The sequence below is a fragment of the Bombina bombina genome, chromosome 6 (genome assembly GCF_027579735.1).
Source record: "Bombina bombina isolate aBomBom1 chromosome 6, aBomBom1.pri, whole genome shotgun sequence".
Lineage (NCBI taxonomy): Eukaryota > Metazoa > Chordata > Amphibia > Anura > Bombinatoridae > Bombina > Bombina bombina.
The window spans coordinates 1,040,379,294-1,040,405,337 of NC_069504.1; the positions used below are offsets into that span (position 1 = coordinate 1,040,379,294).

The following is a 26,044-nucleotide window of genomic DNA, read 5'->3' on the forward strand; positions in this document are numbered from 1 at the left end:
ATTTAAAACTAAATACTTACCTATAAAATAAACCCTAATCTAGCTACAATATAACTAATAGTTACATTGTATCTAGCTTAGCTTTTATTTTTATTTCACAGGCAAGTTTGTATTTATTTTAACTAGGTAGAATAGTTAGTAAATAGTTATTAACTATTTACTAACTACCTAGCTAAAATAAATACATTTACCTGTAAAATAAAACCTAACCTGTCTTACACTAACACCTAACCTTACACTACAATTAAATCAATTACATAAATTAAATGCAATTACCTAAATTACAAAAAAAACAAAACACTAAATTACACAAAATATTTTTTTTTATCAGATATTGAAACTAATTACACCTAATCTAATAGCCCTATCAAAATAAAAAAGCCCCAACCAAAATAAAAAACCTAGCCTAAACTAAACTACAAATAGTCCTTAAAAGGGACTTTTGCGGGGCATTGCCCAAAAGAAATCAGCTCTTTTACCTGTAAAAAAAATGTGTGCAAGTTTGTTTCCATCATACACCTCAGTGATCAGGTGATGCCAAAGGCATTCCTGTATTTCCTGTTTTGGTTTAGCGTCTTGACTATGATGTTGTCCATTGGGGTCCCTATCTGATGACTATCAGCAATAGTTGCAATGTATACTAGCTGAAGACACGCTGCCTCTACTACACCGTGGAGTTGGTAAGCGCCACTACTTTTGTAATTCTCATTCAGCTCTTTTGCTACCTAAATAAAATTAAAAAAACCTAATCTAAAAAAAAAGCACCTCAAAAAATAAAAATAAACCTAACTGTAACCCCATCCTTTAACAATCTCCATGCCTCTCTCATATACATATCCCTATCCTGAATAACCACTCCTCCCCCCTTGTCTGCACAGTTTGTCACTATTTCTAAATTATCCTTTACATTTTATATTGCCACTTTCTCTTTGTTGCTCAAATTATAGTTTTTATTTTGAACCTTTTTTCTTCTTGCCCTCCTACAAACTTCCTTAAGTTCCCTCTACAATAATGCAGTTATTACTGGTATGTGGTTTCCCTTAGAATTTACTAGGTAGAAGGTAGACTTCTTTTTCAAAAGTGTGTGATCTATAGGGACATTTTTTGCTTTATTCTCCAAAGACTCACTAGTCCTTCAAAATTGTTTTCTGTATCTTCCACTCCCGTCTACTTCTAGTAGTTCTATAGTACTCATGGACTCATCTAGACTATGAATTAGGAAGTCCTCCATAGTCATTATATTCCCTCTATTTTCGTCCTCAAGTATTTGGAAGTGTCTAGCCAAAGTAAGCTTCCTTACAAATTTCTGTAAGTCTATATACAATTCAAATTAATTTGGGGCATTAGCTGGTGCATAGGTCGGATAAACCCTTTTTCAGGAGTGACAATTCTTCTGGTGTCAGGGTTTTTGAAGATAAGTTAAAGGTTTTCTGTTCATGTTCTTTAATAATGCTTTTCTTTGCATTTTTTCCTTCTTGTCTCTACACACCACTCCTCCTCTACATCCTCGCTTTCACTTTCTATAGTTCTTTTGGGATTCCTGTTCATTCTCTGGGTCATATACCCTAAAACACGCTCCTCTAGGACCTTCTTATTCCTGGGAAAATATTCCCCTATCTTACCTTGTCTTTCACTGGTTCTAAAATCCCTGTTACCCCTCTCAACCCCCCCACCCCCCATGGGGGTTCCTATTTTTTGATTTTGCTCCCAACCTCTCATTCAAATCCTGATAATTCCCCTGATATCCTCTCACATCCATATTGGTATGTTGTCTCTCACATGAGCTATGGTTATGGTGTCACTATTATATTGTAACAAAACTGTTTTGGTTGACACATGTACATTTTATTGCCAAACAATACTGTCTAAAGGGACCATATACATTACACATTCAATGTAGGTGACAATGCTGCTTTTAAAATTCTGCCAGTATGAGAAAAGCATCGCTACCCACAAGGATGTATAGTAAAACACCTCTCAGTAAGACTGCCATCAAAACACAGATGTCAGCCCTTTTTAACAATCCACCAACAATCTCGATGGCACAAGGGATCCCTTTATATCTTGCCAAATACAGGAGGTAAAAACAAATGTATTTTTGGCTTACTGGTATTAATTACAAACTTAAGTCAATTACAACCATTGGTGCGGACCCTTAGACACGTTATTCTAATATATATTCACAGACAGATGCCATGAACCTGAACACACAAATGCAGAAGTGTTCAAAATATAGACCTGGAATTCAGGACTTCTTTATAATAAAGTAAAATATTATTTCACATAAAATATCATGTAACATGTCTCAGATGAGTGAAGGCTGCAAACCCCCTGACACACAATGCACATGAAAATATATTTAGACACAGTGACATAAAAAGTTTCAATCAAACAATGAAAATCTTAAAATCAAAACATACATGTAGAGCCGTTTATATTAGAGGGGCTGACAACACCACAGCTGACCTCAATCTCCAAACATTGGTGGATAGTGCCGGAGCAGGTTCAAATGTCCGGATCCATGTCACCCCTAAGAGCTAGGGCAGTGCCAATTTATATTACACATATATAGATTAGTCAGTAACACCCAGCAAATCAATCGCCCAAACTGCAGCTGCAGAAGGGGAAGATACAAGTGTGGGGAAAATAACGGGATCTATACTGACTAATTGCTATATAGCAGACTTTGTGCATATATTTGTAACAGCCGAGATGCAGAACAATGTTCTCAATTCACTACAATGATATCTATACATGTATAAATAGATACATTTGTGACAGTCTCACAAAGAGACAGCAATGTATAGGTCTGCATTACTGTTGAACCATCAGCTGAACAATGAACCACAAATGTTCCAAATTTTGGTTCGCGGATAATGCTTGTGATTCCTCAAGGGATAAGAAGCACAAAGTCAAAACTTATTTCACTTAAAAAGTTTGCAGCATGGCCATCCTTTGCTCAGATTTCCACACGTTTAGTAGTAATGCATGAATGTGTGAGATTGTGATCACTTAACCTGGGCACAAGGCAGTTATATACAAATCCGCCACAGAGTAGTGCCCAAATTGTTTTCGTAAGGTTCACCACCTCCACCTTCCAAACTGGCAGAATTGTATCCCTGCTCCAACTCAATAGGAACAACGTGGGTAGTAAGCTCAGGGAGTCTCACTTTTAGGAACACACAGCGTCTTTTTGATCGGCACAATTTGTTGAAAGCAGAATGTCTTCAAACAGCTACTGCATATACGGCAAACACAGCCTACGCACTCAGGACTCATGGGGCTTCATCCAGGCGACTGAATTACAGTTCCTCCTCCCTTTTTGTTTACGGAAGCTTTATTCCACGCCCATAGATGGTGAAAGTTTAGAAGATCGTAAAGAAATATCACTTACACAGCATAATTCACAAATACATTCAACAAACAATATAGCCAAGAATCACATTTATAAAGCAGTACGTCTAAATATTTATCTTGAACCTAATCATTAAGGCTACATTAGCCCAAAATGTGTCTCCATAAATATAGGACATTTTTGAACAAAAAGACAAGCTTTGAAAGTTGCACATATTGATATGGTTATATTAATATACTTTTTACCTATGTGATTACCTTGTATCTAAGCCTCTGCAGACTGCCTCCTTATAGCAGTTACTTTGACAGACTTGCATTTAACCAGTCAGTAACCTCTGATAAGTAAGTGCACAGGAGTGAGCACAATGCTACCTAAATTGCCTAATCTAACTGTGGAAAACTGTCATCTGCATTGGGATAAGGGGCGACCTTCAAGGGCTTAGAAATTAGCATATGAATCTATCTAGGTTTACCTTTCAACTAAGAATACCAAAAGAACAAAGCAAGGGTAGTCCTGGTCATAATATTATTATAAAGTGGATTTCTTTTTGTTGCAGTTCTTATCCGTTAAAGCCAATTATGGAATGACTAGTCCTAAAGCCCATGTACACGGGCCATTTTTTTGCAGTACAGCGGTCCCACCCCTTGCTCTCTCTCTATCCCCCCTCTTTTTTGCTCACTCTTTCTCCCCTCTCTTTTGCTCTCTCTCCCCCTCTCTTTTGCTCTCTCTCTCCCCCCTCTCTTTTGCTCTCTCTCTCTTCCCCATCTCTTTTGCTCTCTCTCCCCTCTATTTTTCTCTCTCTCTCCCCTCTCTCTTTTGCTCTCTCCCCCTCTTTTGCTGTCTCTCTCCCTCTCTTTTGCTGTCTCTCTCCCTCTCTTTTGCTCTCTCTCTCTCCCCCTCTCGTTTGCTCTTTCTCCTCTCATTTGCTCTCTCTCCTCTTATTTGCTCTCTCTCTCCTTTCTTTTTCTGTCTCTCTCCCTCTCATTTACTCTCTCTCTCTCTCCTTTCTTTTGCTGTCTCTCTCCCTCTCTTTTGCTCTCTCTCCCCCTCTCTTTTGCGCTCTCTCCCCCTCTCTTTTGCGCTCTCTCCCCCCTCTCTTTTGCGTTATCTCCCCCCTCTCTTTTGCGCTCTCTCCCCCTCTCTTTTGTGCTCTCTCCCCCTCTTTTGTGCTCTGTCCCCCCTCTTTTGTGCTCTCTCCCCCTCTTTTGTGCTCTCTCCCCCTCTCTTTTGTGCTCTTTCCCCCCTCTCTTTTGTGCTCTCTCCCCCCTCTTTTGTGCTTTCTCCCCCCTCTTTTGTGCTCTCTCCCCCCTCTCTTTTGTGCTCTCTTCCCCTCTCTTTTGCTCTCTCTACCCCCTCTCTTTTGCTCTCTCTCCCCCTCTCTTTTGCTCTCTCTCCCCCCATTCTTTTGCTCTTTCTCTCCCCCCTCTCTTTTGCTCTCTCTCTCCCCCCTCTCTTTTGCTCTCTCTCTTCCCCATCTCTTTTACTCTCTCTCCCCTCTATTTTGCTCTCTCTCTCCCCTCTCTCTTTTGCTCTCTCCCCCTCTTTTGCTGTCTCTCTCCCTCTCTTTTGCTGTCTCTCTCCCTCTCTTTTGCTCTCTCTCTCTCCCCCTCTTTTGCTGTCTCTCTCCCTCTCTTTTGCTATCTCTTTTCCCCCCTCTCGTTTGCTCTTTCTCCTCTCGTTTGCTCTCTCTCCTCTCATTTGCTCTCTCTCTCCTTTCTTTTTCTGTCTCTCTCCCTCTCATTTGCTCTCTCTCTCCTTTCTTTTGCTGTCTCTCTCCCTCTCTTTTGCTCTCTCTCCCCCTCTCTTTTGCGCTCTCTCCCCCTCTCTTTTGCGCTCTCTCCCCCCTCTCTTTTGCGCTCTCTCTCCCCCTCTTTTGTGCTCTCTCCCCCCTCTTTTGTGCTCTCTCCCACTCTTTTGTGCTCTCTCCCCCCTCTCTTTTGTGCTCTTTCCCCCCTCTCTTTTGTGCTCTCTCCCCCCTCTTTTGTGCTTTCTCCCCCCTCTTTTGTGCTCTCTCCTCCCTCTCTTTTGTGCTCTCTTCCCCTCTCTTTTGCTCTCTCTCCCCCCTCTCTTTTGCTCTCTCTCCCCCATCTCTTTTGCTCTCTCTCTCCCCCTCTTTTTTGCTCTCTCTCCCCCTCTTTTGCTGTCTCTCTCCCTCTCTTTTGCTCTCTCTCCCCCTCTTTTGCTGTCTCTCTCTCTCTCTTGTGCTCTCTCTCTTTCCCCCTCTCTTCCCCCCTCTCATTTGCTCTCTCTCCTCTCGTTTGCTCTCTCTCTCTCCTCTCATTTGCTCTTTCTCTCCTTTCTTTTGCTGTCTCTCTCCCTCTCTTATGCTCTCTCTCCCCCTCTCTTTTGCGCTCTCTCCCCCTCTGTTTTGCGCTCTTTCCCCCTCTCTTTTTCGCTCTCTCCCCCCTCTCTTTTGCACTCTCTCCCCCCTCTCTTTTGCGCTAACTCCCCCCTCTCTTTTGCGCTCTCTCCCCCTCTTTTGCGCTCTCTCCCCCCTCTTTTGTGCTCTCTCCCCTCTCTTTTGTGCTCTCTCCCCCACTCTCTTTTGTGCTCTCACCCCCTCTCTTTTGTGCTCTCTCCCCCTCTTTTGTGCTCTCTCCCCCCCTCTTTTGTGCTCTCTCCCCTCTATTTTGTGCTCTCTCCCCCTCTCTTTTGTGCTCTCTCCCCCCCTCTCTTTTGTGCTCTCTCCCCCCTCTCTTTTGCTCTCTCTACCCCCTCTCTTTTGCTCTCTCTCCCCCTCTCTTTTGCTCTCTCTCCCCCCATTCTTTTGCTCTTTCTCTCCCCCCTCTCTTTTGCTCTCTCTCTCCCCCCTCTCTTTTGCTCTCTCTCTTCCCCATCTCTTTTACTCTCTCTCCCCTCTATTTTGCTCTCTCTCTCCCCTCTCTCTTTTGCTCTCTCCCCCTCTTTTGCTGTCTCTCTCCCTCTCTTTTGCTGTCTCTCTCCCTCTCTTTTGCTCTCTCTCTCTCCCCCTCTTTTGCTGTCTCTCTCCCTCTCTTTTGCTCTCTCTTTTCCCCCCTCTCGTTTGCTCTTTCTCCTCTCGTTTGCTCTCTCTCCTCTCATTTGCTCTCTCTCTCCTTTCTTTTTCTGTCTCTCTCCCTCTCATTTGCTCTCTCTCTCCTTTCTTTTGCTGTCTCTCTCCCTCTCTTTTGCTCTCTCTCCCCCTCTCTTTTGCGCTCTCTCCCCCTCTCTTTTGCGCTCTCTCCCCCCTCTCTTTTGCGCTCTCTCTCCCCCTCTTTTGTGCTCTCTCCCCCCTCTTTTGTGCTCTCTCCCACTCTTTTGTGCTCTCTCCCCCCTCTTTTGTGCTTTCTCCCCCCTCTTTTGTGCTCTCTCCTCCCTCTCTTTTGTGCTCTCTTCCCCTCTCTTTTGCTCTCTCTCCCCCCTCTCTTTTGCTCTCTCTCCCCCATCTCTTTTGCTCTCTCTCTCCCCCTCTTTTTTGCTCTCTCTCCCCCTCTTTTGCTGTCTCTCTCCCTCTCTTTTGCTCTCTCTCCCCCTCTTTTGCTGTCTCTCTCTCTCTCTTGTGCTCTCTCTCTTCCCCCCCTCTCTTCCCCCCTCTCATTTGCTCTCTCTCCTCTCGTTTGCTCTCTCTCTCTCCTCTCATTTGCTCTTTCTCTCCTTTCTTTTGCTGTCTCTCTCCCTCTCTTATGCTCTCTCTCCCCCTCTCTTTTGCGCTCTCTCCCCCTCTGTTTTGCGCTCTTTCCCCCTCTCTTTTTCGCTCTCTCCCCCCTCTCTTTTGCACTCTCTCCCCCCTCTCTTTTGCGCTAACTCCCCCCTCTCTTTTGCGCTCTCTCCCCCTCTTTTGCGCTCTCTCCCCCCTCTTTTGTGCTCTCTCCCCTCTCTTTTGTGCTCTCTCCCCCACTCTCTTTTGTGCTCTCACCCCCTCTCTTTTGTGCTCTCTCCCCCTCTTTTGTGCTCTCTCCCCCCTCTTTTGTGCTCTCTCCCCTCTATTTTGTGCTCTCTCCCCCTCTCTTTTGTGCTCTCTCCCCCCTCTCTTTTGTGCTCTCTCCCCCCTCTCTTTTGTGCTCTCTCCCCCCTCTCTTTTGTGCTCTCTCCCCCCTCTCTTTTGTGCACTCTCCCCCTCTCTTTTATGCCCTCTCCCCCCTCTCTTTTGTGCACTCTCCCCCCTCTATTTTGTGCTGTCTCTCTCCCTCTCTTTATCCCCCTCTTCTGCTCTCTCTATCCACCCTCGTCTTTACAGCTCTCTGTCGGCCCCGGCATCTGGCCCCGCCTGGCCCCGCCCACATCAAGCCCAGCCCCACCCGCGTCATGCCCAGCCCCACCCACGTCGTACCCGCCCAGTCACGCCCACTCCACCACACGCCAAGTCAGTTGGAAGGCCAGGTATGTTTGTCCTTGAGCGCAGTCTCTACTGCGCATGACAGCTTCGGACAAACACACTTGGCCTTTTATTATATAGGATATATAGCAGGGTTAATCTTGAGAAGCCTGTAGTTTGCTTTTCAAGGTCTGAGAATTTTAAAATTACACAATAATGGAGCCAAAAAAAGTTATATAGCAAACTTATTTTACTGCATGAATAAACCTTTAATATTAAAATCTCAATGTGTTTACTGCCCTTTAAACCAGAACCTGATAGAATACCAAATGTGATTTGTAATGTTAAATTAGTCCAACTGTAGTTAATAACACCCCACTTTTTTTGTAAGGTATAAACTTGTTTCAGTTTAGCCTAAATTATCTCCAGTGATAGATTCTTTTAAATCAGGGGTTTTAAAACCTGTTCTCAGGACTGAACTGGAGCACAGGTGACATAATCAGCTGATTAGTAAATATGGTTATTTACCTGCTCTTACCCAAGGTAGTCCTGAAAATCTGACCCATTAGGGAGGCCTGATGAAAGGTTTTAAAACCCCTCTTTTAAATTAATTCGATTTTTAGTTTAAATGCAAGTGTCAAAATATCATGCTGCTGATCCCCAAAAACTGAAATTGGTTAATATGGTTAAAGGAGTACATGTTGATATTTTACTATTGGATAGACTGAGGTTTCTGAGTTAAATAATCTGAATCCCATTTGCATATGGCCATGATGGGAATACTGGGCATGGTGGTTCAATTATGTTTTTAAACTTCCAATATGTTTAAAAATATTTGTTTTTCAATCATTGATCAAGAAAACATCATTCTCTAAATCACTGGTTTTCAAACCTGTCCTCAAGCCTCCCCAACAGGACAGATTTTTAAGATAATCTGAGAGCAGGTAAATAACCATGTTTACTAATCAGCTGATTATTTCACCTGTGCTCCAGTTCAGATATCCTCAAAATGAGGCCTGTTAGGGAGGTCTGAGGACAGGTTTGAAAACCAGTGTAAACTGACAAGATTTTAAAATAAAATTGAGAAGAATACTGGGGGAAATTAATTTCCATAAGAAGGATGTAGCCCCAACTTATCTTCTATAACAGAATTTCAGCAGTTCTCATGCTGTAAATTGTGAAACCACTAATTTACAAGGATTAAAATATCTGCAAAACCTCCAAACTCACTGTATAGAATGAGGATTGTCATTAATAATCTGTTACTGTAAGGAGATGGAGACTCAATGTTCTAGATATTGTAAATTGTGATTATTGAAAACACGATTTTGGGAATTCTGTTTTCTGTAAAATCCTGTGCAAACTATCTTGGTGGCCAATAAACAAGATGTAACGGCCAGTGCTTAAATACAGATCACAAAGACATGATTGCAGATAGAGATCCTGATTAAAAAGATGAAATTAATCTAGCTTAAAATCACAAAAATGTGATAATGAAATACAAAGAAATATTATAAGAACGTGATTGCTAACTGCCATATCTAAATGTTGCATTTGTGTTTTTTCTTGCGTTTTGTCACCTTGTACCCTCTTGAAGTTTATGCAAAAAATAAGTAGGAATAACATTTCTAAACACAAAAATAGTAGATACATTTTAAAACTATACAAAATTTGGATCTAGCCTATTTTAACAATGTATGCATGCCCTTTCTTTCTGTATGCTTGGGAGACCTCTTCTTTGAAAGAGAAGTTTCTCCCTTTTAAAATGAGGGGCCACTCTGCCTTTTAGGTCAGGAGACGAGAGAAGGCTCCATTAGCGCCCCATTCCCTCTTAGCAAAAAATAAACATTGGCTGGTGCTGCCCATTTACATGATAATCCCCAGCATCCTAAGCACCAGAAGAATCAGAGGTCCTACCGCATTATGAGGTATTCAATGAGAATTTTTTATTGTATTGAGAGGATGAAACTTTGTGATCTTTTGCAATTTATGAGAATTGCATAGGATGAAAAAGTGTGGTCATTCGCAGTCCAGTATTAAATCAATCACTAGCAGGTATTTCAAAGAAAAACTTGTCCAATGTACCAAAGAATTTTTAGAATTTTTGCTATCACTCAGTTTAAACAGATATAGAGCCTTTGTTGTTTTTGTTTTGTTTTTTACCTTTTTTATAAGCTTGTTTATTGGATAGATCCCCAGGGATCAGTACTGGGCCCTGCTATTTTTAATATTTTTATTAATGACTTGGAGCAAGGATTAAATAGCAACATCTCTATTTTTACAGATGATACAAAGTTGTGTAAGGTCATTAGGTGAGAGCAGGACTAACTTGCTTTACAAGGGGATCTGCAAAAATTAGAAGAATGTGCAGGTAAATGGAATATGAGATTTAATACGGGAAAATGCATCTACATTTTGGATGTAAAAATAAGCAGGCAATGTATTATTTAAATGGGACTAGACTTAGCCAAACAGAGGAGGAAAGGGACTTGGGAGTAGTAAAAGATAACAATCTAAAGATGGGTGCACAATGTGGGTAAGCGGCTTTTAAGGCTAATAAGATACTAGCATGTATTAAAAGAGGCATTGATGCATGGGAGGAAAGCATAATTATGTCACTATATAAATCGCTGGTAAGACCTTACCTTGAGTATGGAGTGCAGTTCTGGGGACCGATCTGAAAAAAAAAACACATTGCAGACTTAAAAAAAGTTCAGAGAAGAGCCACAAAGTTTTTAAGGGGAATGGAGAATTTGAGCTATGACAAAAGACTATTCAAACTTGGTCTGTCTTCTCTAGAATAAAGGCGCTTGAGAGGCGACATGATTACTTTATATAAATATATTCAAGGCCCATATACAGAGATGGCAGAAGCTCTGTTTATTCCAATAAAATTGTTTGTGACAAGAGGACACAATTTAAGGCTGGAGGAAAGGAGGTTTAATCTCCTGCAACAGAAACGTTTTTTCACTGTAAGAGCAATACAATTGTGGAACTCACTGCCAAAGGAGGTATTAAAGGCCAATACCTTAGGTATATTTAAAAATAGTTTGGATGCATTTCTCGCTAGTCAGGGATATGATTGCTTATGTTAAATGGGTCACCTTTTTTAATGGGATTAATTTAAGCTTAACTGGAGCTTTTTTGTAAATTCATTAGATTTGTATAGGTTGAACTCATTGAACTTCAGCCTTTTTTCAACCTCATTTACTATGCTACAATGTATGTTACTACAGGGAGTGCAGAATTATTAGGCAAGTTGTATTTTTGAGGATTAATTTTATTATTGAACAACAACCATGTTCTCAATGAACCCAAAAAACTCATTAATATCAAAGCTGAATATTTTTGGAAGTAGTTTTTAGTTTGTTTTTAGTTTTAGCTATTTTAGGGGGATATCTGTGTGTGCAGGTGACTATTACTGTGCATAATTATTAGGCAACTTAACAAAAAACAAATATATACCCATTTCAATTATTTATTTTTACCAGTGAAACCAATATAACATCTCAACATTCACAAATATACATTTCTGACATTCAAAAACAAAACAAAAACAAATCAGTGACCAATATAGCCACCTTTCTTTGCAAGGACACTCAAAAGCCTGCCATCCATGGATTCTGTCAGTGTTTTGATCTGTTCACCATCAACATTGCGTGCAGCAGCAACCACAGCCTCCCAGACACTGTTCAGAGAGGTGTACTGTTTTCCCTCCTTGTAAATCTCACATTTGATGATGGACCACAGGTTCTCAATGGGGTTCAGATCAGGTGAACAAGGAGGCCATGTCATTAGATTTTCTTCTTTTATACTCTTTCTTGCCAGCCACGCTGTGGAGTACTTGGACGCGTGTGATGGAGCATTGTCCTGCATGAAAATCATGTTTTTCTTGAAGGATGCAGACTTCTTCCTGTACCACTGCTTGAAGAAGGTGTCTTCCAGAAACTGGCAGTAGGACTGGGAGTTGAGCTTGACTCCATCCTCAACCTGAAAAGGCCCCACAAGCTCATCTTTGATGATACCAGCCCAAACCAGTACTCCACCTCCACCTTGCTGGCGTCTGAGTCGGACTGGAGCTCTCTGCCCTTTACCAATCCAGCCACGGGCCCATCCATCTGGCCCATCAAGACTCACTCTCATTTCATCAGTCCATAAAACCTTAGAAAAATCAGTCTTGAGATATTTCTTGGCCCAGTCTTGATGTTTCAGCTTGTGTGTCTTGTTCAGTGGTGGTCGTCTTTCAGCCTTTCTTACCTTGGCCATGTCTCTGAGTATTGCACACCTTGTGCTTTTGGGCACTCCAGTGATGTTGCAGCTCTGAAATATGGCCAAACTGGTGGCAAGTGGCATCTTGGCAGCTGCACGCTTGACTTTTCTCAGTTCATGGGCAGTTATTTTGCGCCTTGGTTTTTCCACACGCTTCTTGCGACCCTGTTGACTATTTTGAATGAAATGCTTGATTGTTCGATGATCACGCTTCAGAAGCTTTGCAATTTTAAGAGTGCTGCATCCCTCTGCAAGATATCTCACTATTTTTTACTTTTCTGAGCCTGTCAAGTCCTTCTTTTGACCCATTTTGCCAAAGGAAAGGAAGTTGCCTAATAATTATGCACACCTGATATAGGGTGTTGATGTCATTAGACCACACCCCTTCTCATTACAGAGATGCACATCACCTAATATGCTTAATTGGTAGTAGGCTTTCGAGCCTATACAGCTTGGAGTAAGACAACATGCATAAAGAGGATGATGTGGTCAAAATACTCATTTGCCTAACAATTCTGCACTCCCTGTATGTAAAACTTGCTGGGACAATATTTTATCAGTTTGCTCACAACTAGTTGTAAAACTGTGTACTGTGACCGGGAAAATATCACACAAGTTATAGCTGATAGATTTAAATCTATTCATCAATGGCACTTTAGAGCTTGTTAAAGAACACACAAGTCACTTTTTTATGTATGCATCATAAATTAATCACTGTATTGTTGTAAAAAAATCTGTAGGCATAATAAATATTTTAATTGCATTTAAACTATAATTTTTTAGAGCAAGCTTTGCATTGTTTTGTTGTCAACGCCCCCTCCCCTTAAAGGTCTCTTCTTTAGTGCTGTGTTCTCATACCCATTACTGTGGCCATTTACGAATGAAATAAATGAGCTTCTGCCCATATCAACCAATCACTCTGCAACATATAGAATGGTCAGGGTTCTGCATTCCACAGCATGCAATCCAGCATCTCTGGGGTAAGAGAAAAGCACTAACAGGAAAAGCTGGCAAAACAAATAATTAAAGTTCATTGCAATATATTTTCATTATGCATAAATTAAGCGTTTTGGACTAGATAACAAGTGGATCGTAATTAACTTGCTTTCAGACTCATGCTATGAATAACACACAATCTGGTATTACAAGTGTATTTTCAGTGAATAGTGCAGGGAACATTTAGCGAGCTTATTGCGCTTATGGCACCCGAGCAAAAGCCAAAATACCAGTGTAAAATGTTGCCCTTTTTGAGACCTGAAGTAACCCATTATTATAATAATAGTATATCACAGAACTCTACATAAAGAACTTCACTATTTCCACACCATCACCTTAGTGCACATCGGCTTAGTGATCAAGCAATATTCAACATGAATATTACTGTGTGCCCCCATAGGCGTCTATTATGTGAGGGATTTAGTGCACCTGGGCTATCCAACATGCAGATGTTAGTGCTCTCTAGACTATCGCTCAAGTAATATGAAGTAACTTTGGACTTAGTATGAGAGCAAATAAAGAATCTCTATTGATTGCACTTGAACATTACTAATGCACCATATTTTTTCACTCGACTTCTAAACTAAACCTTTGTGGGGGATTACATTTTGAGTTTAATATCCCTTTAAGGAACAAGGTACTGGTACATGTGCACTTACATTTACAGAGCATATTATATATGCTCTGTTATTACACAGAATTAAATAAAGGGATATAAAGCCCAAACATTTTCTCATATGATTTAGACAGAGCAAACCATTTTTCCAAAACTTTCCAATTTACTTCTATTATCAAATTTTCTTTGTTCCCATTATATTCTGTGTTGAAGAGATACCTAGGTAGGCATCTGGAGCACTACATGGCAGGAAATAGTGCTGCCATCTAGTGCTCTTGCAAATGGATAACATTCTTGCAAAACTGCTGCCATATAGTGCTCCAGAAATACGCGTTTCTCAGGCCTCCGCCAGTTTCATCAGGATAATGAAAAGGACGGACGCTGAGAAGCACTTAGTACTACTTATGTGAGTACTCTGGTATCTGTGAGAGCTTTGTTTTACACATCATATACAAGATTGATATACACAAGGAAGCGCCTTTTTTGTCTCTTTTGATTTAGGGGCCCATTTATCATGAATCTGGCGGACTTGATCTGCTGTAGCGATCATGTCCGCCAGACATTGATAAATGCCGACAGCATATGCAGTTCTGGTGAACTGCTTGTGCAATGCCGCCTCCTGCAGATTCACTGCCAATCGGCCACTTGCAGGGGGTGTCAATAAACCCGATCGTATGCGATCAGGCGGATTGATGCCCACTGCCTCAGAGGCAGCGGACGAGTTAGGGGGCAGCAGTCTTAAGACCGCTGCTTCTTAACTCCTGTTTCTGGCTAGCCTGAAGGCTCGCATGGAAACAGATGTATTTGGCCCCATTCGGGCCATAATAAATTGGACCCATGGAGTCACATTAGCATAACTGATACGATTTATGTTGAGCTAGTGAAATAAATTGGCCTTTTTTATATAACAGATGAAATGATGTTGGTGTTTGTTTATTTATTACCACCAGTACAATATGCCAGGTCTAACTTAGTTACCAACTATTTTATTATAATAATCAGTATTTTGTTGTTTCAAGGGGAAGTTAATTCTGGATCCAGCACCACTGCCGTTTCTCGCCATACTCATGGTAAGGAAATTATTTCTCTATCAGTAAGAAATACTCTAGTAACATAGTAAAAAAACATAAGATTTTGAAAGTTAACTAAGCTCATTATTAAACACATACTTCAAATGAATCAGCATGACAGATGTGTATACATGGGGGTCAATTTATCAAGCTCCGTACCCCTGCTCCATAACCTGTCCGTCTGCTCTGAGGCAGCGGACAGAAATCAACCTGATCGAATACGATCGGGTTGATTGACACCCCCTGCTAGTGGCCGATTGGCACCGAATCTGCAGGGGGCAGCATTGCACCAGCAATTCACAAGATTTATCGATGTGTGGTGGACATGATATGCTACATCGTATCATGTCCGTCTGCACTTTATTAAATATACCCCTGGGAGTGAATGTATTTTCATAAAATGTAGACATTTTACTTTTGTACAACAGATTAAATGATGTTGGTCTTGTATATATCCAGCCACCAGTATAATATGCCAGATAAAAATTACTTACCAATAAAGGGCTAGATTACAAGTGGTGTGCTATCTGTTGTGAAGAAGCTAAAAGGGGTTTATCACGGCTTTTTGTGCATGTGAGAAGAAGCGCATGTATTACAGGTTGAAACTAAGGGGTCAATTTATTAATGTCTGTTCGACATGATACACTGTAGCGTATCATGTCCGACAGACATCGCTGAATGCCGACAGCATACACTGTCGGCATTTAACATTACACAAGCAGTTTACCAGAACTGCTTGTGCAATGCCCCCCCCTGCAAATTCGCAGACAATCGGCCGCTAGCAGGGGGTGTCAATCAGCCCGATTGTATAGGATGGGGCGGATTGCAGACAGCAGCCTGAAAAGCAGCAGACCAGTTATGGAGCTGCTTTATAACTAATGTTTCCGGTGAGCTTGAAGGCAGAAACAGTGGCATCAAGCTCCATTCGGAGCTTGATAATTCGGCCCCTAAATGCGTTCTCTTGAGTGCAATTGAATTTAATGCTCATCAGGATAGCACAAATTCAGAGCTTTGGTTAACTGTTACGCTCAACAAATAACTTGCACAAAGCCCATCAAAATTATATTTAAACATACAGTTACACTCATAATAACACTATCTAATAAAAAGTATTAAAAAATTGCATAAAAAATTATAAGAGTTATAAGGTCTCAGGTGTTAGAAAAAGAAAAAGGCAGGCAAAGGACTTTAACATAAAGATATATATAAAACATTTCTCTTGTTAAGTGTATCCAGTCCACGGATCATCCATTACTTATGGGATATTCTCCTTCCCAACAGGAAGTTGCAAGAGGATCACCCACAGCAGAGCTGCTATATAGCTCCTCCCCTAACTGCCATATCCAGACATTCTCTTGCAAGCCTCAACCAAGATGGAGGTCGTAAGAGGAGTGTGGTGTTTTATACTTAGTTTATTTCTTCAATCAAAAGTTTGTTATTTTTAAATGGTACCGGAGTGTGCTGTTTATCTCAGGCAGTATTTAGAAGAAGAATCTGCCTGCATTTTCTATGATCTTAGCAGAAGTAACTAAGATCCATGGCTGTTCTCACATATTCTGAGGAGTGAGGTAACTTCAGAGAGGGAATGGCGTGCAGGTTTTCCTGCAATAAGGTATGTGCAGTTAATATTTTTCTAGGGATGGAATTTGCTAGAAAATGCTGCTTATACCGGATTAATGTAAGTAAAGCCTTAAATGCAGTGATAGCTACTGGTATCAGGCTTATTAATAGAGATGCATACTCTTATAAAAATGTAATATAAATCGTTTGCTGGCATGTTAATCGTTTTTTTATATATGTTTGGTGACAAAACTTATTGGGGCCTAGTTTTTTTCCACATGGCTGGTTTGATTTCTGCCTAGAGACAGTTTCCTGAAGCTTTCCACTGTTGCAATATGAGTGGGAAGGGCCTATTTTAGTGCTTTTCTGTGCAGATAAAAATACTGACAGAGACATTCAGCTTCCCTCTGCATGATACAGGACATCTCTGAAGGGCTCAAAAGGCTTCAAAGTCGTGTTTGAGGAGGGTAACAATCACAGTAGACTGTGGCAGTTGTTGTGACTGTGTTTAAAAAACGTTTTTGTCATTTATTATTCTGTTTTTGTTATTAAGGGGTTAATCATCCATTTGCAAGTGGGTGCAATGCTCTGCTGACTTGTTACATACACTGTAAAAATTTTGTTAGTGTAACTGCCTTTTTTTACTGTTATTTCAAATTTTGTCAAAATTTGTTTCTCTTAAATGCACAGTAATGTTTTTTATATTGCTTGTTAACTTGCTTTAAAGTGTTTTCCAAGCTTGCTAGTCTCATTGCTAGTCTGTACAAACATGTCTGAAACAGAGGATACTTGTTCATTATGTTTGAAAGCCATGGTGGAGCCCCATACGAGAATGTGTACTAAATGTATTGATTTCACCTTAAACAGTAAAGATCAGTCTTTATCTATAAAAGAATTGTCACCAGAGGGGTCTGTCGAGGGGGAAGTTATGCCGACTAACTCTCCCCACGTGTCGGACCCTTCGCCTCCCGCTCAAGGGACGCACGCTAATATGGCGCCAAGTACATCAGGGACGCCCATAGCGATTACTTTGCAGGACATGGCTGCAATCATGAATAATACCCTGTCAGAGGTATTATCCAGATTGCCTGAATTGAGAGGCAAGCGCGATAGCTCTGGGGTTAGATGAGATACAGAGCGCGTAGATGCTGTAAGAGCCATGTCTGATACTGCGGCACAATATGCAGAACCTGAGGACGGAGAGCTTCAGTCTGTGGGTGACGTCTCTGATTCGGGGAGACCTGATTCAGAGATTTCTAATTTTAAATTTAAGCTTGAGAACCTCTGTGTATTGCTTGGGGAGGTATTAGCTGCTCTGAATGACTGTGACACAATTGCAGTGCCAGAGAAATTGTGTAGGCTGGATAAATACTATGCAGTGCCGGTGAGTACTGATGTTTTTCCAATACCTAAAAGGCTTACAGAAATTATTAGTAAGGAGTGGGATAGGCCCGGTGTGCCCTTTTCCCCACCTCCTATATTTAGAAAAATGTTTCCAATAGATGCCACTACACGGGACTTATGGCAGACTGTCCCTAAGGTGGAGGGAGCAGTTTCTACTTTAGCAAAGCGTACCACTATCCCGGTTGAGGACAGTTGTGCTTTTTCAGATCCAATGGATAAAAAATTAGAGGGTTACCTTAAGAAAATGTTTATTCAACAAGGTTTTATTTTACAGCCCCTTGCATGCATTGCGCCTGTCACTGCTGTGGCAGCATTCTGGTTTGAGGCCCTGGAAGAGGCCATCCATACAGCTCCATTGACTGAAATTGTTGAGAAGCTTAGAACTCTTAAGCTAGCTAACTCATTTGTTTCTGATGCCATTGTTCATTTGACTAAACTAACGGCTAAGAATTCCAGATTCGCCATCCAGGCGCGTAGGGCGCTATGGCTCAAATCCTGGTCAGCTGATGTGACTTCAAAGTCTAAATTACTCAACATTCCTTTCAAGGGGCAGACCTTATTTGGGCCTTTTTTGAAAGAAATTATTGCTGACATTACTGGAGGTAAGGGTCATACCCTTCCTCAGGACAGGGCCAAATCAAAGGCCAAACAGTCTAATTTTCGTGCCTTTCGAAATTCCAAGGCAGGTGCAGCATCAACTTCCTCCGCTTCAAGACAAGAGGGAACTTTTGCTCAATCTAAGCAGGCCTGGAAACCTAACCAGTCCTGGAACAAAGGCAAGCAGGCCAGAAAGCCTGCTGCTGCCTCTAAGACAGCATGAAGGAACAGCCCCCTATCCGGCGACGGATCTAGTAGGGGGCAGACTTTTTCTCTTCGCCCAGGCGTGGGCAAGAGATGTTCAGGATCCCTGGGTGTTGGAGATCATATCTCAGGGATATCTTCTGGACTTCAAAGCTTCCCCTCCACAAGGGAGATTTCATCTTTCAAGGTTATCTGCAAATCAGATAAAGAAAGAGGCATTCCTACGCTGTGTGCAAGACCTCCTAGTAATGGGAGTGATCCATCCAGTTCTGTGGACGGAACAAGGACAGGGTTTTTATTCGAATCTGTTTGTGGTTCCCAAAAAAGAGGGAACCTTCAGACCAATTTTGGATCTAAAGATCTTAAACAAATTCCTCAGAGTTCCATCTTTCAAAATGGAAACTATTCGGACCATCCTACCCATGATCCAAGAGGGTCAGTACATGACCACAGTGGACTTAAAGGATGCCTACCTTCACATACCGATTCACAAAGATCATCATCGGCTCCTAAGGTTTGCCTTTCTAGATAGGCATTACCAATTTGTAGCTCTTCCCTTCGGGTTGGCTACAGCCCCGAGAATCTTTACGAAGGTTCTGGGCTCACTTCTGGCAGTTCTAAGACCGTGAGGCATAGCGGTGGCTCCGTATCTAGACGACATCCTGATACAGGCGTCAAGCTTTCAAATTGCCAAGTCTCATACAGAGATAGTTCTGGCATTTCTGAGATCGCACGGGTGGAAAGTGAACGAGGAAAAGAGTTCTCTATCCCCACTCAAAAGAGTCTCCTTCTTAGGGACTCTTATAGATTCTGTAGAGATGAAAGTTTACCTGACGGAGTCCAGGTTATCAAAGCTTCTAAATGCTTGCCGTATTCTTCATTCCATTCCGCACCCTTCGGTGGCTCAGTGTATGGAGGTGATCGGCTTAATGGTAGCGGCAATGGACATAGTGCCATTTGCGCGCCTACATCTCAGACCGCTGCAATTATGCATGCTAAGTCAGTGGAATGGGGATTACACAGATTTGTCCCCTCTGCTAAATCTGGCTCAAGAGACCAGAGATTCTCTTCTCTGGTGGTTGTCTCGGGTCCACCTGTCCGAGGGTATGACCTTTCGCAGGCCAGATTGGACAATTGTAACAACAGATGCCAGCCTTCTAGGTTGGGGTGCAGTCTGGAACTCCCTGAAGGCACAGGGATCGTGGACTCAGGAGGAGAAACTCCTTCCGATAAATATTCTGGAGTTAAGAGCAATATTCAATGCTCTTCAGGCTTGGCCTTAGTTAGCAACACTGAGGTTCATCAGATTTCAGTCGGACAATATCACGACTGTGGCTTACATCAACCATCAAGGGGGAACCAGGAGTTCCCTAGCGATGTTAGAAGTCTCAAAAATAATTTGCTGGGCAGAGACTCACTCTTGCCACCTGTCAGCAATCCATATCCCAGGCGTGGAGAACTGGGAGGCGGATTTTCTAAGTCGTCAGACTTTTCACCCGGGGGAGTGGGAACTCCATCCGGAGGTGTTTGCTCAGTTGATTCATCGTTGGGGCAAACCAGAGTTGGATCTCATGGCGTCTCTCCAGAACGCCAAGCTTCCTTGTTACGGATCCAGGTCCAGGGACCCAGAAGCGACGCTGATAGATGCTCTAGCAGCACCTTGGTTCTTCAACCTGGCTTAGGTGTTTCCACCGTTTCCTCTGCTCCCTCGACTGATTGCCAAAATCAAACAGGAGAGAGCATCAGTGATTCTAATAGCGCCTGCGTGGCCACGCAGGACCTGGTATGCAGACCTAGTGGACATGTCATCCTTTCCACCATGGACTCTGCCTCTAAGACAGGACCTTCTAATACAAGGTCCTTTCAATCATCCAAATCTAATTTCTCTGAGACTGACTGCATGGAGATTGAACGCTTGATTCTATCAAAGCGTGGCTTCTCCGAGTCAGTCATTGATACCTTAATACAGGCACGAAAGCCTGTTACCAGGAAAATCTATCACAAGATATGGCGTACATATCTTTACTGGTGTGAATCCAAGAATTACTCATGGAGTAAGGTTAGGATTCCTAGGATATTGTCCTTTCTCCAAGAGGGTTTGGACAAAGGATTATCAGCTAGTTCCTTAAAGGGACAGATTTCTGCTCTGTCTATTCTTTTGCACAAGCGTCTGGCAGAAGTTCCAGATGTCCAGGCATTTTGTCAGGCTTTGGTTAGAATTAAGCCTGTGTTTAAACCTGTTGCTCCCCCATGGAGCTTAAACTTGGTTCTTAAAGTTCTTCAAGGAGTTCCGTTTGAACCCCTTCATTCCATTGATATTAAGCTTTTATCTTGGAAAGTTCTGTTTTTGATGGCTATTTCCTCGGCTCGGAGAGTCTCTGAGCTATCTGCCTTACAATGTGATTCTCCTTATCTGATTTTTCATGCAGATAAGGTAGTTCTGCGTACCAAACCTGGGTTTTTACCTAAGGTGGTTTCTAACAAGAATATCAATCAAGAGATTGTTGTTCCATCATTGTGTCCTAATCCTTCTTCAAAGAAGGAACGTCTTTTACATAATCTGGACGTAGTCCGTGCCTTGAAGTTTTACTTACAAGCTACTAAAGATTTTCGTCAAACATCTTCCCTGTTTGTCGTTTATTCTGGACAGAGGAGAGGTCAAAAAGCTTCGGCAACCTCTCTTTCCTTTTGGCTTCGGAGTATTATACGCCTAGCCTATGAGACTGCTGGACAGCAGCCCCCTGAAAGAATTACAGCTCATTCTACTAGAGCTGTGGCTTCCACCTGGGCCTTTAAAAATGAGGCCTCTGTTGAACAGATTTGCAAGGCCGCGACTTGGTCTTCACTTCACACTTTTTCAAAATTTTACAAATTTGATACTTTTGCTTCTTCGGAGGCTGTTTTTGGGAGAAAGGTTCTTCAGGCAGTGGTTCCTTCCGCTTAATCCCTGCCTTGTCCCTCCCATCATCTGTGTACTTTAGCTTTGGTATTGGTATCCCATAAGTAATGGATGATCCGTGGACTGGATACACTTAACAAGAGAAAACATAATTTCTGCTTACCTGATAAATTTATTTCTCTTGTAGTGTATCCAGTCCACGGCCCGCCCTGTCATTTTAAGGCAGGTCTAAAATTTTATTAAACTACAGTCACCACTGCACCCTATGGTTTCTCCTTTCTCTGTTTGTTTCGGTCGAATGACTGGATATGGCAGTTAGGGGAGGAGCTATATAGCAGCTCTGCTGTGAGTGATCCTCTTGCAACTTCCTGTTGGGAAGGAGAATATCCCATAAGTAATGGATGATCCGTGGACTGGATACACTACAAGAGAAATAAATTTATCAGGTAAGCATAAATTATGTTTTTTGCAGTTTTTGAACTCTATTGAAGTCTAGAGGGAATTATGTTAACGCGGTTGTAATATTCTAAGTTCTTCTTTTTGCACGCATCGGGTTAGTGATTGTGCAAAACCTTTTTACTTTCAACTTGTAATGCGAGCGCTACCCGACGCGCGCAAAAAGCTTATTTATAGCGATTCACTCGTAATCTAACCCAATATTATTATTTTTTTAAATAATAAATTCACAATTTTTTATAAAAAGTTAGCTCAAAATCCAGCACCACTGTCATTTTTCACCAATCTTACGGGAAGATAATTATTACTCAATGGGGCATATTTATCAAGCTCCGTATGGAGCTTGAAGCCCCGTGTTTCTAAAGACCGCTGCTCCATAACCTGTCCACCTGCTCTGAGGCGGCGGACAGACATCGCCTAAAATCAACCCAATCCAATACGATCGAGTTGATTGACACCCCCTGCTGGCAGTCGATTGGCCGCAAATCTGCAGGGGGCGGCGTTGCAATGATAATTACCGACAGTGTATGCTGTTGGCATTTATCGATATGCGGCGGACATGATCCGCAATATCGGATCATGTCCACTCGCACATTAATAAATAGGCCCCAATGAGTTAGAAATCATCATTACTAGGGATATTTTTGACTCGCAGTTTACATGTTAATGGGAATAAAAATTACCTATTTTGTGCTTGCCTCCAAGATACACACATGGGGGCCGATTTATCAAGCTCCATATGGAGCTTGATGCCCCTTGTTTCCGGCGAGCCTAAAGACCGCTGCTCCATAACTTGTCCATCTGCTCTGAGGCCACGGACATAGGGGCCTATTTAACAAGGTGCAGACGTACATGATCCGATATTGCGGATCATGTCCGCCACACATCGATAAATGCCAACAGCGTATGCTGGTGCAATGCCGCCCCCTGCAGATTCGCGGCCAATCGACCTCTAGCAGGGGGTGTCAATTAAACCGATCGTATTCGATCAGGTTGATTTCTTGTGAGTTCTGTCCGCCTCCTCAGAGCAGGCGGACAGGTTATGGAGCAGCGGCATTTATCAATGTGCAGCGGACATGATACGCTACATCGTATCATGTCCGCTCGCACTATGTTAAATATACACCTTGTTATAGAATTCTTATTTCATAAGCTTTGTTTTCTGTCTGAGGAGAGGAGTATTGTTCTCTTTGTCTTTATGATTTTAGATATTTAAATTTTTCTTTTGTGTATATATATATTTGTAAAGGGTGGAATAAAGAGTAACCCTTTCAGTGCTAATGATGGCTCTGAGCCGTCGCAGAGTTTCCCACTCAGGTGTTAACGACAGCTCAGAGCCGTCGCTAGCACTCTCCCACCTTGAGGGAGATTTGTGGGCTCCCACCCGCTCCTACCCCGGCGATCGGGCCTGTATAGTGACAGACGTCACCGTGCAACTTTATTTAAAAATAACAATGTTAAATATAGGAAAATGGGGCATGCTGCTTACAAGCTTGTATCTCATGCAGGGGATCTGTGAAAACATTTTTTTGAAAAAAATATTTCAAAATACAAAAAAACTTTAAACAGCTTAGTACCCAGGTGGGAAAGTGCTTAGAACTCAAAGGGTTAAAGACCACTAATGTAAAAATTAAACTTTCATGATTCAGATGGAGCAAACAATTTTAAACAACTTTCCAATTCCATTCCATTATCTAAATGTGCACAATGTTTTGATTTGCACACTTTTTGAGGCACCAGCTCCTACTGAGCATATGCAAGAGTCACTAAATTACTTATATGCATTTTGTGATTGGCTGATGGCTGTCACATGATGCAGTGGGCAGGACAATAAAACTAAATGAAATTTATCAGAAATTGTGAAAATTCAAACTGTGCTTTTGCATTGTATTTTTATTATGTATTTATTGATTATGTTATTTTGCTGTGTTTACTGTTCCTCTGAGTTGTATTGTATGTGAAGTATACCTAGGTGTATAGGTTCCTGGTGTGTCATGGGGATGCTCTGTCTTTCTTTTTCCTTTGTTGCACTATTATAATATGCCAGTTATTACATACTGTAAATTGTATAATTATGATTGTCCTAAACTCTCACCTTTTCACCATTTTTACCTAAAGGGAAAGATATTTATGAATCCAGAACGACTTCTCTTGCTCACCAAACTCATGGTAAGAAAATGCTTGCTCAGCATATGAAAAAGTCTCCTGTAACTCCTATAAAACACAAAAGAGTTGGAATGTTTAATGTTGAATATGACAGATGATTATTCCTTTTCACATGATAGATGTCTGCACAAGTTAAAGGGACATGAAACCCAATATTGTTGTTTCATGATTCAGATAGATCATACAATTTAAATAACTTTCTAATTTACTTCTGTTATCTAATTTGCTTCATTTTCTTGGTATCTTTTGTTGAAGGAGCAGCAATGCACTACTGGGAGCTAGCCAAAAACTAATGACAAGATGCATATAAATACGCAGCCACCAATCAGCAGCTTCTCAGCCTACCTAGGTGTACTTTTTAAGAAAGGATACAAAGAGAACAAACAAATTAGGTAATAGAAATAACTTGGAAAGTTATTTAAAATTGCAGGCTATGGCCTCTAGTTATCAAGCCATCTACCTCAAATACGCTGGAATTCCGCAGCGTATTTGAGGCGAGGCTGATTCGCCTTAGTTATCAAGCCCTAGACACCGGCAAAAGTAGAATTTTGTGACGTAAGCTTTGATCCGCCGGACTCAGTCCGACACAGATCGATTCTTACGTCACTCCAGATGTTCCGCACACAAGTGCGGCACTATCTGACTACTTTTGCTAGTTATCAAAAAACTAGCAGGTACGCTCGGCACTTTTCCGGCCCAGCGTACCTGGTTTTCAAACCGCCACCCTGGAGGCGGCGGATCCCATAGGAATCAATGGGAGTCTGACCATAGCGAAAGTTCATGTTCGCTGCTGCCAGACATCCCATTGATTCCTATGGGAGCTGTCTACACCTAACACCCTAACATGTACCCCGAGTCTAAACACCCCTAATCTGTCCCCCCCTACACCGCCGCAACTAAATAAAGTTATTACCCCCTAAACCGCCGCTCCCGGAGCCCACCGCCACTATAATAAACGTATTAACCCCTAAACTGCCGCTCCCGGACACCAAGGCAACCTACATTATACCTAGTAACCCCTATCCTGCCCCCCCTATACCGCCGCCACCTATAATAAAGTTATTAACCCCTATCCTGCCGATCCCGTACCTCGCCGCAACTAAATAAATTGTTTAACCCCTAAACCGCCGCTCCCGGACCCCGCCGCAACCTATATTAAACTTATTAACCCCTAATCTGCCCCCCCCACACCGTCGCCACCTATAATAAATTTATTAACCCCTATCCTGACCCCCCTACACCGCCGCCACTGTAATAAAATTATTAACCCCTAAACCTAAGTCTAACCCTAACACCCCCCTAACTTAAATATTAATTAAATACATATAAATAAATTTAACTCTTATTAACTAAATTAATCCTATTTAAAACTAAATACTTACCTTTAAAATAAACCCTAATATAGCTACAATATAAATAATAATTACATTGTAGCTATCTTAGGATTTATTTTTATTTTACTGGCAACTTTCAATTTATTTTAACTAGGTACAATAGCTATTAAATAGTTATTAACTATTTAAAAGCTACCTAGTTAAAATAAAGAGAAATTTACCTGTAAAATAAATCCTAACTAAAGTGCAGGTGCTATAAGCTTACATTTATCTTGTTATACTAGTATGTACATGTTGTGGTGTCATAAAACCAGAGAATTTATCCCTAGAATATTCAAGTAGTTAATTCTTAAACTACACTGTGATTATACAAACATATGTAAAAACTATAGACTTAGCTTTGGCCTAGTCTTTGTCTAAAAAGGACACTCCCATGTAGCCTTTGATTGGTGTATGCTAGGACACACCTTAAGTAAATTAAGTATACAATGGGGGTTAACAGTTACTATACACCTGCGTTTTCCTTCTTCACCTCCTGTAAGCAACTGATCTTAGAGAGAAAGTGCGCGCTGGAGGACTGAACTGGCTGAGTTTATTATATTATTATTGTGCATCCTTCTTGGGATAGATTCTCTGGTTTACTATGTTTAGTTAGTAGTATTGCTTGACTTAGGTTTATTTAGGCTAGACTTGCCCTGTATAATTTGGACTGGATGTTGTAGCTTCTGGTATTTTCTTGAAGGTTGTTTAATACTTTTGTAGCTTGTTGGCAATTGTTACATTTGTATGCCTATATTATTTGTCTTCTAATAAAATAATTTTAAAAAGTGGGCGACCCCTTTTTA

At 41.6% G+C, this 26,044-nt stretch overlaps 1 protein-coding gene across 2 annotated transcripts in view; it reads left to right on the forward strand.

The window, feature by feature from the left end:
• The window catches only part of LOC128664104 (hepatitis A virus cellular receptor 1 homolog), a 168,120-nt gene that overhangs the window by 26,464 nt on the left and 115,612 nt on the right, over positions 1-26,044 (forward strand). For both annotated transcript variants that reach the window (XM_053718793.1, XM_053718794.1), the window contains exons 3-4: positions 14,529-14,579; positions 23,818-23,868. In XM_053718793.1, the coding sequence (XP_053574768.1) occupies positions 14,529-14,579; positions 23,818-23,868 (102 nt within the window). The remainder of the gene's footprint in view (positions 1-14,528; positions 14,580-23,817; positions 23,869-26,044) is intronic.